At 38.7% G+C, this 15,221-nt stretch overlaps 1 protein-coding gene across 1 annotated transcript; it reads right to left on the bottom strand.

Moving 5' to 3' along the window:
• Positions 1 to 552: 552 nt before the first annotated feature.
• On the bottom strand, positions 553 to 14,767 carry TRHR (thyrotropin releasing hormone receptor). Its single transcript, XM_073329351.1, has 2 exons — positions 13,976 to 14,767; positions 553 to 960 (listed from the first exon to the last, which is right to left on the bottom strand). The coding sequence occupies exons 1-2, from the start codon at positions 14,765 to 14,767 to the stop codon at positions 553 to 555; spliced, it is 1,200 nt and encodes a 399-aa protein (XP_073185452.1).
• Between the last annotated feature and the right edge of the window lie 454 nt (positions 14,768 to 15,221).

The raw sequence follows: 15,221 nt of genomic DNA on the forward strand, positions 1-15,221 counted from the left end.
GTGGAAAACAGCAACAAAAAAATCCCAACTCTTAGCAAGGGTAATTTTTATCAAATAAACAAAAACTACCTTTTTGTTTAACAAAATTAGGAAGTTTCATGATATCTGAGAACAAATTTGTGAAACGTATCAAACTGAAAAAATTCAGGAAAAATGCCTCAAAAATGAGAAAGTAGTTGAGGAAGTCATTAATGGTAAATTCACAAAATTGAGCAATAGTTGAAATTTTGGACTGCAAACTATTTGCATATTTCACACTTTTAATGTGAATTTTAGTTTTAAATCTGCAAAAAGAACGTTCAGAATAGTTCTTAAAGGTAAAGAATACCATATGCTAATGGAGTAGGGTAAAGTATTCTATTTTTCTGCTTTCTGCAGGTACAAATGTGTTTTTAACTCTCCTTGTATATCTTCACAAGAAATTTCTTGGGCCCAGATCCTCAGCTGGTATAAATTAATGTAGCTCCATTGAAGTAAATGGAGTTGTGCTGATTTACACCAGATGAGGGTTTTTGTAATCTGGTTCCTTATATACTAAATATACACAATGTATTAATTTCTGCTAAATGTTACCTCAGAGGATAAACACGTATCATCAAAGGACACTTTTGTTGGGGACAGATAGGTGTTGGTGACAGTAATGTCTTCTAGTTCAGTGCTGAAGTGATCAGACTCCTTGATGGCACTGTAGTTTAGGGCCACACTGTAACTGGCAGGTTTCTCTGACTGCTTCTGCTGGCAATTGCAGAGTTTCTTGAAGGACGCTCTGAATTTCTGGGACATGAGATTGTAAATCACGGGGTTGATGGCACTGTTTAGATAAATGCAGATTCTACAAAATAATAGGAACCAATTTTCTTGGAAAGGGTTGGAGAGAAAGGAGTTTACAACAACCAGTGTCCTATAGGGCATCCATAAAAATGCAAACAGGATCACAACCACAGCCAGCATCTTGGTAACCTATGGAAAACACAAAGATATACAGTGAAAAAGTAGAAAATCAGTACTCAGTGCTTTGTAGGGATGTGCATATAAAATTTGTATTATATGTTCATGATGGACCCAACCTAAAACTCTATATGTGAAAAACCCTGAATTGGTGATGTTCAGATCAATGTCTGGCTCTTGGTTAGAATTTTGCAACTTGTCCCTATCTCCTTACCACTATAATGGGCTGACCCAAATTCATGGATCCAAACTCTCCTGAACTTTCATAAGAGATGGATGAGTCCTTATGGCTAACATTCATATTATTCAATTAATATCCAATTAATCCCCATTAAACATATTATTTTAGGTCTGAGTCTTTGCAACAACCATAGTTAGAAACAAGTGTCTACTCCCTTGGAAAGAAAGGCACTCCCATCCTCCCTTCAATGCTATGGAACACCTACTTCTAGCACTGATTGTTTCTGACATATTGTAACTGAAACCAACCTACCTACTTTAATGACTACTATTGCATATAGCAGTTAGCCACATTTAATACAAAGAAGTCTGATTTTAGATTTGTTTCTAATAAAAACAATTAATTCAGACATAAGTTCTGACCAAATGATTGATACATAATATTCTGAAACTCTTAATGATTGCCTTAAAATTGCAGGTTACCCTTAGAACATAATAATCTTAGAAAAACTCGCTTATTTCACTTAGACAAGGTGGGTGAGGTAATATCTTTTATAGGACCAACTTCTGTTGGTGAAAGAGAGAAGCTTCTGAGTTTACATAGAGCTCTTCCTCAGGTCTGGAAAATGTACTCAGAGGGTATGTCTACACTGCAATAAAACACCCATGCTTTGAGACCCTGGATGGCTCAGCATGAGCCCAAATGTCTACACGGCAATTTTATAGCTATACAACCCAAGCCCCACGAACCCGAGTTAGCTGATGTGGGCCAACAGTGGGTGTTTTATTGAAGTGCAGACATATCCAGGCTCTCACAGGTAAATACATGGTGAAACAGATTGTTAACACATGTTGCAAAAGACCTTTTAAGGTGAAGGGGCAGTTAACACCTCACGGTTGTAGGACAAAAGATGGTTAGTAGGTTACAGATTGTAATGAGCCATAAATCCAGTGCCTTTATTGAGTCCATGATTTGTAGTATCTAGCAAAGTTATGAATTTAAATTCCCAGGCTCACCTATTGAAGGTGTTGCGCAGATTGCCTTTGAGGATGAGGACTGAGAGGTCAGATGTGGAGTGATCATTTTCTGAAAAGTGTTCACCCACAGATAATAGGGTGTGTCTGTCATGTAAGATTTTATTACTTAAGTAAGTTTGCTTAGAAAGAATGGCAATGAAAAACTCTCCCTTGAGGGAATCCCAAAAAATTGAAGTAAAGCCAATAAAAAATAAAAGTGAAAAATGGGGGCAGTAAAAACAAAACAATGCGTAAATCAATATAGAATTATGGCCACTGTGTATGTGGGAAATGGGTAGAGTGGGGACTCTTTCTGGTGAACTAGGAATGTCGTCTTTTAAAGTGCTTCTTTGTATGTTGCCATCTCTTGTTGAAAAAATGCAGCTGCATCTTGCTGACAAATTAATGGATTTTCCCTTTCCCTGCTCATTGATGCTGTTGCACTTTACACGCTTTCTCAGGGTAGCTGTGGCAATAGGACAATGGTACTAAAACTCCTACGATTATACAAGATATTCACAGTATATAATTTCATTGCTCCTAGGGTGACGATGTAGGCGTGTGGGATATAAATTTTTATTGACTCTGCAGGAGGACTGAAAGTTACTTCTGTAACTCTCCTATTGACACTAATATTGTATTTTTAGTTGTGCTGTTTTTTGTGTCTTTGTTTAAAGCAATAGGATGTATACTTTTCTTGCCTCTTGTGATCAGATTTTTCATTATGTAGAAAATATGCAGTCTCATTGCCTGAGGTATATGTTTTCTCCTATCTGGCTAGAAGCCCATATATTCCAGATGTACATATTTAAATATACTTATAAGTGTTGTTGTTTTACTTATGGGTGTTGGTGGTAACGTATCCAGTTGAGAGTCTTATAATTTAACTTTTACAAAAAGAAAAGGAGTACTTGTGGCATCTTAGAGCTCACTGCATCGGATGCTCACGAAAGCTTACACTCAGATAAATTTGTTAGTCTCTAAGGTGCCACAAGTACTCCTTTTCTTTTTGCAAATAAAGACTAACACAGCTGCTACTCTGAAACTTAACTTTTACAGTTTAGGGCACTGCTTTATTTGCCGCTTTCTGGTCACAGTCTTACAGCAGTGTTACAAAAAAATCTTGGTTGGCTAAAACAGATTCTTGTTAGACAGAAGTAAAAAGAAGAGAGATAGGAAAGAGAAGAAATAAGGAAGGGAAGGAAACAGACACATCGGAGGGGAGGGAGGCAAAGTTTCCATTCCAGGTGGTGTTTGGGATTCACATAGAGCTGGTAGAGGCAGTGATGTCATCTGGTTCCCTCTCTCTGGCCTGGTCTGGTCAGGACATCTCTCAGGATTAGGAAGAAGAAGATTCAAGGTCCCAGGTGATGTTGGGGGTGGAAGCCTTGATGGTGAAGCTTGCTCCAGTAGCCAATTTTTTTCTCAAAGTCTGTTTAAGGACTGCAAAAGTGAGTGATGGGCAGAATAGCCCATCCTCATTATTTTGTCCACCATTTGTCCATGGGGGAAAGCCCATTGCTGCAGAGGAGCACATGGATCCGACAGACTTCTCTTAGAGGAGAGTCTATTGATAGAGACTCTCTAGGTTTTAGTCAGGAGGAGAGGATGGAAGAGGATAAAGTATGGGCCAGATCAGACAAACATTCACATAAAGAATCTGACACATCAGAAAAGGGCAGACAAATAAACAGTGACAAGTTTTAAAAGTGCTTGTACACAAATACTAGAAGTCTAAATAATAAGATGGGTGAACCTAGAGTGCCTCATGTTAAAGGAGGATATTGATATAATAGGCATCACAGAAACCTGGTGGAGTGAAGACAATCAATAGGACACAAACATTCTGGGGTACAAAATATATTGGAAGGACAGAACAGGTTGGGGGGCAGGGGGAGTGGCACTATATGTGAAAGAAAATGTAGAATCAAATGAAGTAAAAATCTTAAATGAATCCACATGTTCCATAGAATCTCTATGGATAGTAATTCCATGCTCTTATAAGAATAGAACAGTAGGGATCTATTATCGACCACCTGACCAGGATAGTGATAGTGACTATGAAATGCTAAGGGAGATTAGAGAGGCTACCAAAATAAAGAACTCAATAATAGTGTGGGATTTCAATTATCCCCATATTGACTGGGTACATGTCACCTCAGGATGACAAAATTTCTTGATACTTTAAATAATTACTTCTTGGAGCAGCTGGTACAGGAACCCACAAGGGGAGAGCCAATTCTCAATTTAGTCCTGAGTGGAGCGCAGGATCTGGTCCAGGAGGTAACTGTAACAGGACTGCTTGGAAATAGTGACCATAATATAACAACATTTAACATTCCTGTGATGGGAAGAACACCTCAGCAGCCTAACACTGTGGCATTTAATTTCAGAAAGGGGAGCTATGGAAAAATGAGAAGCTTAGTTAAACAGAAATTAAAAGGTACAGTGACTAGAGTGAAATCCCTGCAAGCTGCAAGGACACTTTTCAAAGATACCATAATAGAAGCCCAACTTAAATGTATACCCCAAATTAAAAAAACAGTAGAAGAACTAAAAAAGAGCCACCACGGCTTAACAACCATGTAAAAGAAGCAGTGAAAATAAAAGGCATCTTTTAAAAAGTCGAAGTCAAATCCTAGTGCGGTAAATAGAAAGGAGCATAAACATTGCTTAATTAAGTGTAAAAATGTAATAAGAAAAGCCAAATAGGAGTTTGAAGAACAGATTGTCATTACCTTTTGAGTTTTTGGCTAAATGTTTAAGTACATCAGAAGCAGGAAGTCTGCTAAACAACCAGTGGGGCCCCTGGACGATCAAGATACAACAGGAGCACTTAAAAATGATAAAGTCATTGCGAAGAAACTAAATGAACTTTTTGCTTCAGTCTTCACGGCTGAGGATGTTAGGGAGATTCCCAAACCTGAGTCGTCCTTCGTAGGTGACAAATCTGAGGAATTGTCACAGATTTAAGTGTCGTTAGAGGAGGTTTTGGAATTAATTGATAAATTTAAGAGTAACAAGACTCTGGGACCAGATGACCCAAATGTTTTGAAAGAACGCAAATGTGAAATTGTGGAACTATTAACTATGGTTTGTAACCTGTCCTTTAAATCAACTTCTGTACCCAATGACTGGAAGAGAGCTAATGTAACGCCAATATTTAAAAAGAGCTCTAGCGGTGATCCCGGCAATTACAGACCGGTAAGTCTAACGTCAGAACTGGGCAAATTAGTTGAGACAATAGTAAAGAATAAAATTGTCAGACACATAGAAGAACATAAATTGTTGGGCAAAAGTCAACATGGTTTCTGTCTTACTAATCTATTAGAGTTCTTTGAAGGGGTCAACAAACATATGGACAAGGGGAATTCAGTGGACATAGTGTATTTAGATTTCCAGAAAGCCTTCGACAAGGTCCCTCACCAAAGGCTCTTAGGTAAATTAAGTTGTCATGGGATAAGAGGGAAGATCCTTTCATGGATTGAGAACTGGTTAAAAGACAGGGAACAAAGGGTAGGGATAAATGGTAGATTTTCAGACTGGAGAGGGGTCTAGTGGTGTTCCCCAAGGGTCAGGCCTAGGACCAATCCTATTCAACTTATTCATAAATGATCTGGAGAAAGGGGTAAACAGTGAGGTGGCAAAATTTGCAGATGATACTAAACTGCTCAAGCTAGTTAAGACCAAAGCAGACTGTGAAGAACTTCAAAAAGATCTCACAAAACTAAGTGATTGGGCAACAAAATGGAAAACGAAATTTAATGTGGATAAATGTAAAGTAATGCACATTGGAAAAAATAACCCCAACTATACATACAATATGATGGGAGCTAATTTAGCTACAACTGATCAGGAAAGAGATCTTGGGGTCATCGTGGATAGTTCTCTGAAGACATCCATGCAGTGGGCAGTCAAAAAAGCAAACAGGATGGGCTGGATGAATGCACTATAAGGTGGGTAGAAAGCTGGCTAGATTGTCGGGCTCAACGGGTAGTGATCAATGGCTCCATGTCTAGTTGGCAGCCGGTATCAAGTGGAGTGCCCCAAGGGTCAGTCCTGGAGCCGGTTTTATTCAATATCTTCATAAATGATCTGGAGGATGGTGTGGATTGCACTCTCAGCAAATTTGTGGATGATACTAAACTGGGAGGAGTGGTAGATACGCTGGAGGGGAGGGATAGGATACAGAAGGACCTAGACCAATTGGAAGATTGGGCCAAAAGGAATCTGATGAGGTTCAATAAGGATAAGTGCAGGGTCCTGCACTTAGGACGGAAGAACCCAATGCACAGCTACAGACTAGGGACCGAATGGCTAGGCAGCAGTTCTGCGGAAAAGGACCTAGGGGTGACAGTGGACGAGAAGCTGGATATGAGTCAGCAGTGTGCCCTTGTTGCCAAGAAGGCCAATGGCATTTTGGGATGTATAAGTAGGGGCATAGCGAGCAGATCGAGGGACGTGATCGTTCCCCTCTATTCAACATTGGTGAGGCCTCATCTGGAGTACTGTGTCCAGTTTTGGGCCCCACACTTCAAGAAGGATGTGGACAAATTGGAGAGAGTCCAGCGAAGGGCAACAAAAATGATTAGGGGACTGGAACACATGAGTTATGAGGAGAGGCTGAGGGAGCTGGGATTGTTTAGCCTGCAGAAGAGAAGAATGAGGGGGGATTTGATAGCTGCTTTCAACTACCTGAAAGGGGGTTCCAAAGAGGATGGCTCTAGACTGTTCTCAATGGTAGCAGATGACAGAACGAGGAGTAATGGTCTCAAGTTGCAGTGGGGGAGGTTTAGATTGGATATTAGGAAAAACTTTTTCACTAAGAGGGTGGTGAAACACTGGAATGCGTTACCTAGGGAGGTGGTAGAATCTCCTTCCTTAGAGGTTTTTAAGGTCAGGCTTGACAAAGCCCTGGCTGGGATGATTTAACTGGGAATTGGTCCTGCTTCGAGCAGGGGGTTGGACTAGATGACCTTCTGGGGTCCCTTCCAACCCTGATATTCTATGATTCTATGATTCTATGTTAGGAATCATTAAAAAAGAGAGAGAATAAGACAGAGAATATTTTATTGCCTTTATATAAATCCATGGTATGCCCACATCTTGAATACTGTGTACAGATGTGGTCTCCTCATCTCAAAAAAGATATATTGGCATTAGAAAAGGTTCAGAGAAGGTCAACTAAAATGATTAGGGGTTTGGAACGGGTCCCATATGAGGAGAGATTAAAGAAGCTAGGACTTTTCAGCTTGGAAAAGAGGCGACTAAGGGGGGATATGATAGAGGTATATAAAATCATGAGTGGTGTGGAGAAAGTGAATAAGAAAAAGTTATTTACTTGTTCCCATAATATAAAAACTAGGGGCCATCAAATGAAATTAATTGGCATCAGGTTTAAAACAAATAAAAGGAAGTTCTTTTTCACACAGCACATAGTCAACCTGTGGAACTCCTTGCCTGAGGAGGTTGTGAAGGCTAGGACTATAACAGGGTTTAACAGAGAACTAGATAAATTCATGGAGGTTAAGTCCATTAATGGCTATTAGCCAGGATGGGTGAGGAATGGAGTCCCTAGCCTCTGTTTGTCAGAGGGTGGAGATGGATGGCAGGAGGGAGATCACTTATGTTCATTTAGGCCTAATATCCAAAATACCAGTTTTGGTTCACTGATTTTCAGTCTCACCCTGTTCTTGTTTACCAGGCATGGACATAACGTAGTCCTTGAATTTTATCAGTTGGCCTTTTTGTTTAGACTATTCAGTCTGTCTTCCTTTCGTACATTTTTCTATCAATATTTATTCATAAGATGTCACAATAATTTATAATATCAATGTTTGTTGTTATGGGTTATTGTGACATGAACTTATACTCACTTTTTATGTTGAACTCACAATTATGGTAAATTTATAGGCCTAATTATGACAGTTGGCCACAGAATTTCCTGAATTAATTCCAATTTTAGGTCCAATAGCTATGGTTAAACTAGAGCATGTCTTTCAGAAAAAAAAAGTCCAGTATTGATTTAAAAATATACAGTGATGGAGACTATACCACAGTTGTTGGTAAATTGTTCCAGTGGTTAATTACCCTCACTGTTAGAAATGTGTACCTTATTTCTAGTCTGAATATACCATTTGATTTTACCTTTGTTTGTTGGATTGAAGAACCCATTATTATCAAATTTCCATTCCCTCCATTTTTAGACTCTGATAAGTGTCCTTTAATAATCTCTTTAGTAAGCTAAATAGATTGAGCAACTTGACTCTACGTTTAATCATTGTCATGGCTCTTCTCTGAAATTTCTCCAATTTATCAACATCCTTCTTGAACTGTGGACACCAGACTAGACACACTATTCCAGCAGTGGTTGTATCAGTACCAAATACTGAGGTAATATAATCTCTCTTCTTTTACTCAATATTCCCCTCTTTATCTAGAAGATACGGGTGTCTTTCTTCTAATTTGTTTCTTGTTTTTCTGTTGGTGGTGTTTGTGATACTGAAGCCTCATTCTCAGTTTGTGCTGGAAGCTTGAAAAGCTGCATATTTATCCACAACCTGTGATATCACATTGGATTGCATAGTACTTTGAAGAGACACTGGGGTGAAATCCTGGTCCCACTGAAGTTAGTAGCTAAACTCCCATTAACTTCAATGACAAAAGGATTTCACTCCATATATCAAAAATCTTCAAAGATCCATCTTTGACCCTCTGGGCTATCTGGCTTCAAAAGGCAGACTTGCCAAGACACTCAGTCTTTTAATCTTCTTGATCTTACTTCCAGTTAAAGCTGTAAAGTTGACATGATCAACTGGAGTGATTTGGACACTTCTGTTTTCTGACCCACAGTGCCATTTAGTATGGTAATGAGAACTGATTGGTTTCCTGAAACAGTAGTGTGCAACAGGATCATTCTGTTCCATTTTCTCCTGCTCAGATTGTGCTTGAGTGCACTTACAGTCTGCATGGCCATCTTACTTCCAAAGTGATATGACTTCACTCTTGGTGACTTGTGCAATTTCTCCAAAATCAGTCTATTTAACAGTAGAACTGCAGAACACTATATAAACAATTGTCATTAAAGTCAGTTTCCATTATCACTGGAACCTTTCTCCAGGCACTAGCTGTGCCCAAATCTTCTCATACCTTATTGCTTACCTAAATGTGGAACGCATTGGTTCAGCTGATTAGCTACACCATTTTCTTTTGCTAAGTATTTCTGAAACCCCATCTGATATCAACATCACCCCCTTCATTAGATACCAGATGAATCTTACAAAGTCTATAAAAATCATTGGGGCTAAGCCTATGCTTAAAGTTGAGCACATGCTTAAATTCTTTGTTGGATCAAAATTAGAGTGCTCAGAACCTTGCAGGATTGAGGCCAAACTGTGATTCTGCTCTGAAAAGGGAAAATGTCAAATTTGCACCGTCTTCCACTGCAGGTCTCTTCCCTGTATCGAGTGGCATACCTATGTATGCCCCTTCATGCTTTGACCACCATTCCAGAGGACGTGCTCCCATGCTGATGACGGGTTCTGATCGATAATGATCCAAAGCAGTGCCGACTGATGCACATTCATTTTGGTCATCTGACACCAACAGAAAGTTGATTTTTCTTCTTGGTGTTTCAGGTTTTGTAGTTTCTGCACCGGAGTGTTGCTTTTTTAAGGCTTCTGACAGCATGTTCCACCCCTTATCCCTCTCAGATTTTGGAAGGTACTTCAGATTCTTAAACCTTGGGTCAAGTTCTGTAGCTATCTTTAGAAATCTCACATTGGTACCTTTGCGTTTTGTCAAATCTGCTGTGAAAGTGTTCTTAAAACGAACAATAGGTGCTGGGTTGTCATCCGAGACAGACATCACACGAAATATATGGCAGAATGCGGGTAAAACCACAAAGCAGGAGACATACAAATCTCCCCCAAGGAGTTCAGTCACAAATTTAATTAACACTTTTTTTTTAATGAATGGCATCAGCATGGAAGCATGTTCTCTGGAATGGTGGTCAAAGCCTGAAGGGGCATATGAATGTTTACCGTATCTGGCACATAAATGCCTCGCAACACCAGCTACAACAGTGCCATGCGAATGCCTGTTCTCACTTTCAGGTGACATTGTAAATAAGAAGTGGGCAGGATTATCTCCCATGAATGTAAACAAACTTGTTTCTCTTAGTGAATGGCTGAATGAGAAGTAGGACTGAGTGGACTTGTAGGCTCTAAAGTTTTACATTGTTTTGTTTTTGAGTGCAGTTATATAAAAATAATTCTATGTTTGTAACTTGCACTTCCATGGTTAAGAGATTGCATTTTATGAGATGAATTGAAAAAACTCTTGTTTATATTATTTTTTATTACAAAGATTTGCACTATAAAAATATAAAGTGAGCCCTGTACACTTTATATTCTGTGTTGTAATTGAAATCGATATTTTTGAAAATGTAGAAAACATCCAAAAATATTTAAATAAATGGTATTTTTGTTTAACAGTGTGATTAAAACTGTGATTAATCACAATTTGTTTTTGAAATCGAGTTAATTTGTTTTGAGTTAATTGCTTGAGTTAACTGCAATTAATTAACAGCCCTACTGAAAATGTGAAGTTAATGTGGATTAGTTGAAATATGTTCAATCCCCATATGAATGTTCTCATTCAGGAGTAAGTGGCCTTAGTTTGTGGTATCTTAATCCTCTTTGGATGTGTCCTAAGAGAAGAATTTGGTAAACCATATTAATATAGGAAGATATATAATAGTTCTATTAAACTGTATTCATAATTGCACTGAAAATTTATCTTAAGCAACTACGCAAGAGCAGCAAAAAATGAATGTCTACCAGAGATGGGCTTTACCTAATAGTCAAATGAAAATGCTCTTCAAATGGAGATACTTTAAAGATGGCCCAAAGAGGGGAAAAAAGCTGGGTTTGTGCCTTTCTCCCTCCTTTGGACTGTATCAAGAAGGCCCGAAAAATTTTCAAAAATAGGAGGCTTTTTTGGCTTCTCTTTACCTTAGAATTATCAGGATTATCAAATCTGTTCTTCTCTAGTTTTGCTGGAGAACTCCTTGGAGGATGCAGAGATGTGACTTGGAGGCTTTCTCCACACTTTTAATTATACATATTGGAATGTTAAATCTTTAACAAATAGATTTTCTCCCTCCTGTCTGTGAGGCAATTTAGTTAAATAGGTATTAACTAAAATTAACATAATTCAATGAGTTTTAAGCCATCTGAGAGAAAAAACTAACTTCCCATCTCATATAATTCAGTTTCACTTGCTTGATATTTCTGGTTCTCCAGTCATTCATAGTGTTCCTGAAAAAATATGGTAGATTTTCTAATGTAAAAACATTTCAGGCCTTTTTACATCATAAAAAGGGTAAAAAAAAAATGACCCACGCCAAATATTCTCCATTCCTGGTTTGTCTTCTCCATTAGTGTTGTCTTTTACCACTGGTTCCAGACATGAAAGAACATCCAGGACCATATGGACCAGTATGCAAACTAAGAGCATGCAATTCAGGCTGCCTTGTAAATTGTTCCATTTGCATTTTCTATCAGCCAGTTTCTAACTTGTGCTAACTCTCATACTCAGGGCCAAAGCAGAGAGCAGGCTGCCTAACTTAACATACTTTTAGTCATTTTTCCTGCTGCTTGCACCCTGGGGATCAATTTCTATTCTGTTGCATCAATGCAACACCAATTAAGAGAATGAGGATATACTGATATAAACAAGAACAGAATCTGACCCTTAGAGCTCCATTCTGCCCTCAGTTATGTAGGTGTAATACCCAGTTTTCCCTTGGTGCGTCTTGGACTTTATTTAGACTGTAAACCCTTTGGGATAGGGACTGTTTTCCCATATGATTTTGCAGCACTAAGCACATTTTGGATGCTACCATAATATAAATAATATTACTACTACTACTACTACTAATAATAATAATGCCACCCTTTCATGTCTCCTCTCTACATACAGCACTACTTGCAAACATTAGATTTACTGAAAAATAATCCAAGAAGTTGATGGTCTCCATGAAAAGTCCTCTCTCTTCACAAAACAGAAAATATATGTTGTATATGCTGTAAATTGTCATTTTAATTTTAGAAGATGGCAAGAGCCATTGTCTGCAATGCTAAATAAAAAGACTATTCAATTTTTTGAAAGGATGCTAAGTAATACAAAGCACACATTTATGAACACATGGATCTATCCTTTGTGATGATAACTTGAAAATTAGTTAAGAAGAGAAAAATATTAACTAATAGATGAATAGCTCCACTATTTCTCACCCAAATAACCAAGCACAAACAGATATGTATGAACAATTACAAACCACAAAACAGAAGGTAGAAAATGTAGAAAACAAAATAGAAGGAACAGTTTGTATTTGCCTTAACCTGGGATCTCTAGATCTGTACACGTTGGTTCTCTGCTAACCAGCTCAATTAACTTGTGGGGTGAATGTCAGTCCCACAGCAGGAAAAACAACTAGCCTCACTAAATATCAACAGTTCTACACAAAGAACTATGAAAATCTGACTCAAAATTCTCATGTTTAGTTGCCTTATCCCTCACTACAAGGATGCAGATGCATTGGGCATTTCAAAAAAAGATGACCACTTCAGGTATAATACCTACAGAAATTATGACAGGTTTCAGAGTAACAGCCGTGTTAGTCTGTATTCGCAAAAAGAAAAGGAGTACTTGTGGCACCTTAGAGACTAACCAATTTATTTGAGCATGAGCTTTCGTGAGCTACAGCTCACTTCATCGGATGCATACCGTGGAAGTACACCACAAGTACTCCTTTTCTTTTTACAGAAATTATGTTACCTGTTGGTTGCTGAAACATCTCTTTTAGTCCGTACTGAGACTCGAAAGCATGAGGCTTCTGAAAACAATTTTTATCAAAGCAGGTCCGTGTGGAGGAATTGAGTACCCACATTAATATGAAAATATAAAGCATGATGTGGGTGTGATCCTGAAAGATCAATGGGAGTGCTCTGCACTTTCAGGATTGGGATCTAAAAGTGCTAAATGGTACAAGACAGCTGAGTATTGTGTATGGTTATGAAGATGGTTGGTATAGACACACACCTTTGTGCTATTTTAGCATATATATCAATTTATAATGAATATGATCAAATCTATTATTCAAATTTAAAGCCTCAAATACATTCAAAATATTTACCTATTGTTAATTATCTGAGAGATGGAAATAATAATAGTCATTAGCATTTGTACAGCATTTTCCACCTACGGATCTTTACAAAAGCAAGAATATGTTTATCTCTGTCACAGAAGGGGAAACTGAGATACAAAAGGTAGTAACTTCTCACGTCACATAGTGATTCATTAACAGAGCAGGGATTAAAACAGGACTCGTGCCTTCCAGTTTAGTATCCTATCTGCAGATCACAAAAATAACTCTGGAATCATAGTGTATTTGTCTGACTTCTTAGCAAGCTGTAATATGGTGAAAAATAGATTTTTCTTAACGTTTCCTTTCGACAGTATCTAGTTGATTTCTTGACATGTCATGATAAGACACTTGACTGTCTTTCAATACATGCCTTCTGTAGGAGTAGGCAGTCATTTGTAGAGACTGGAATAAATTCAGTTTACTTAATTAAATGCTCTAATCACATGCCCTGAACTGGTAGATTTTAGGGTTTTTTTGTATGCCTTAATCTAAATAAAAGAGATAAAGCACATTTTTAACATTTTTCATGTATTGTAACCCAATCTCTGTACTTTTTCATTTGTTTTAAAATCTAAAGAGTACATGTGTGTGAATATCATATTTAAATACATTTCCTACCTGCCTTCTAGAAGCAATAGTGCTATTGAAACCCCTGTTAGTCATCTTGGAATTCATAGTCTTGTTTTGATGAGTTGAGTTGTTTCTCTGTGTCTTAGGGTTTTCTTTTGGATCTGAAGGGATGGGATTCAGGAACAATATTCTGGCAATCAGTCCATAGAGGACAGTGGCCAATATCATTGGCACAACATAAAATATACCAAAGTCCATCATATATATAGGGGAGTAGTAGCTCCTGGACACCTTGTAGCCACAAGAAACAATGATGGTATCTTTGTAGACTACTGTGTTGAGATCTAGCAGGAAAAACCAGAGGGTACAATATATGGAGGTGAAAGCCCAGACAAAAATAATGATCTTTTTGGCTCTTGAGAAAGTACATAGGAATTGGGCTTTGATTGGGTGGCAGATGGCAATATATCTCTCAACAGTGAAGGCGGTGATGGAACAAGAAGAAGCATTGATGCCTAGGTATTGGAGATACGTAATGCAGAGACATCCCACGTAGCCATAGACCCAGGATCCATACAGGCTCTCGGTGATGTTGGGAAGTCCTGCAGCCACCAGCACCGTGAGATCAGCCACAGCCAGACTCACCAGGTAGCAGTTAGTGGGCGTCCTCATGTGTTTGGTCCTGAGGACCACCAGCACCACCATGATATTGCCCACTATGCCCAGTCCACAGATGAGGAGAACCAAGAGAATGGTAACTACTTGGTAGTCAATACTGATCACCTCTTGGCTTGGCAGCAGCCCTGTTTGGTTCTGTTCATCCCCTGTGCTGTTCTCCATCTTCACCAGTTTGAAGCTGCTTCTGCTGGGCAATTGCTGTCAGCACATTTCCTCTTTTTCCCCCTGTAAAAACGTTAAGCACAGTAGAGAGTGGATGATGAAGAGCCCTATCGCACAGTCTCCATAAGGTTACAGTCCCCAAACAAGCCACCTTCACTTCAAGACTCCTGGGCTTTTTTCTTCACAAGTTCAATTACCAGACAGGTAGATCCCTCTCGGATTCTGTTTCATTAGCACAGGATAAAAAGCTGGTTCTTTGTAGTCCGTCTGAGACACTCATGAGAATGAATGCAACTAGAGATCAGAGCTTTCTCTCTCTGCAGAGCAGAGTGAGGGGAGGGGAGGCGGAAGACAGGGAAAGAGAGGGGGAAGACAGAGTCCTTTCCCTGCACTGACAGAGATTGCCAGCTAGCTATCACAATGCATGGGACTGTACCAATCCAATACTACCAGA

This window comes from Lepidochelys kempii, chromosome 2 (genome assembly GCF_965140265.1).
Source record: "Lepidochelys kempii isolate rLepKem1 chromosome 2, rLepKem1.hap2, whole genome shotgun sequence".
Lineage (NCBI taxonomy): Eukaryota > Metazoa > Chordata > Testudines > Cheloniidae > Lepidochelys > Lepidochelys kempii.

What these genes read in the sequence shown, in the direction of transcription:
- TRHR (XM_073329351.1), bottom strand. Translation starts at nt 14,767, where the DNA reads ATGGAGAACAGCACAGGGGATGAACAGAACCAAACAGGGCTGCTGCCA. An exon ending in CTATTGCTTCTAGAAGGCAG is followed by an intron (nt 961 to 13,975) that starts GTAGGAAATGTA and finishes TGTTTTCCATAG; the next exon opens with GTTACCAAGATGCTGGCTGT.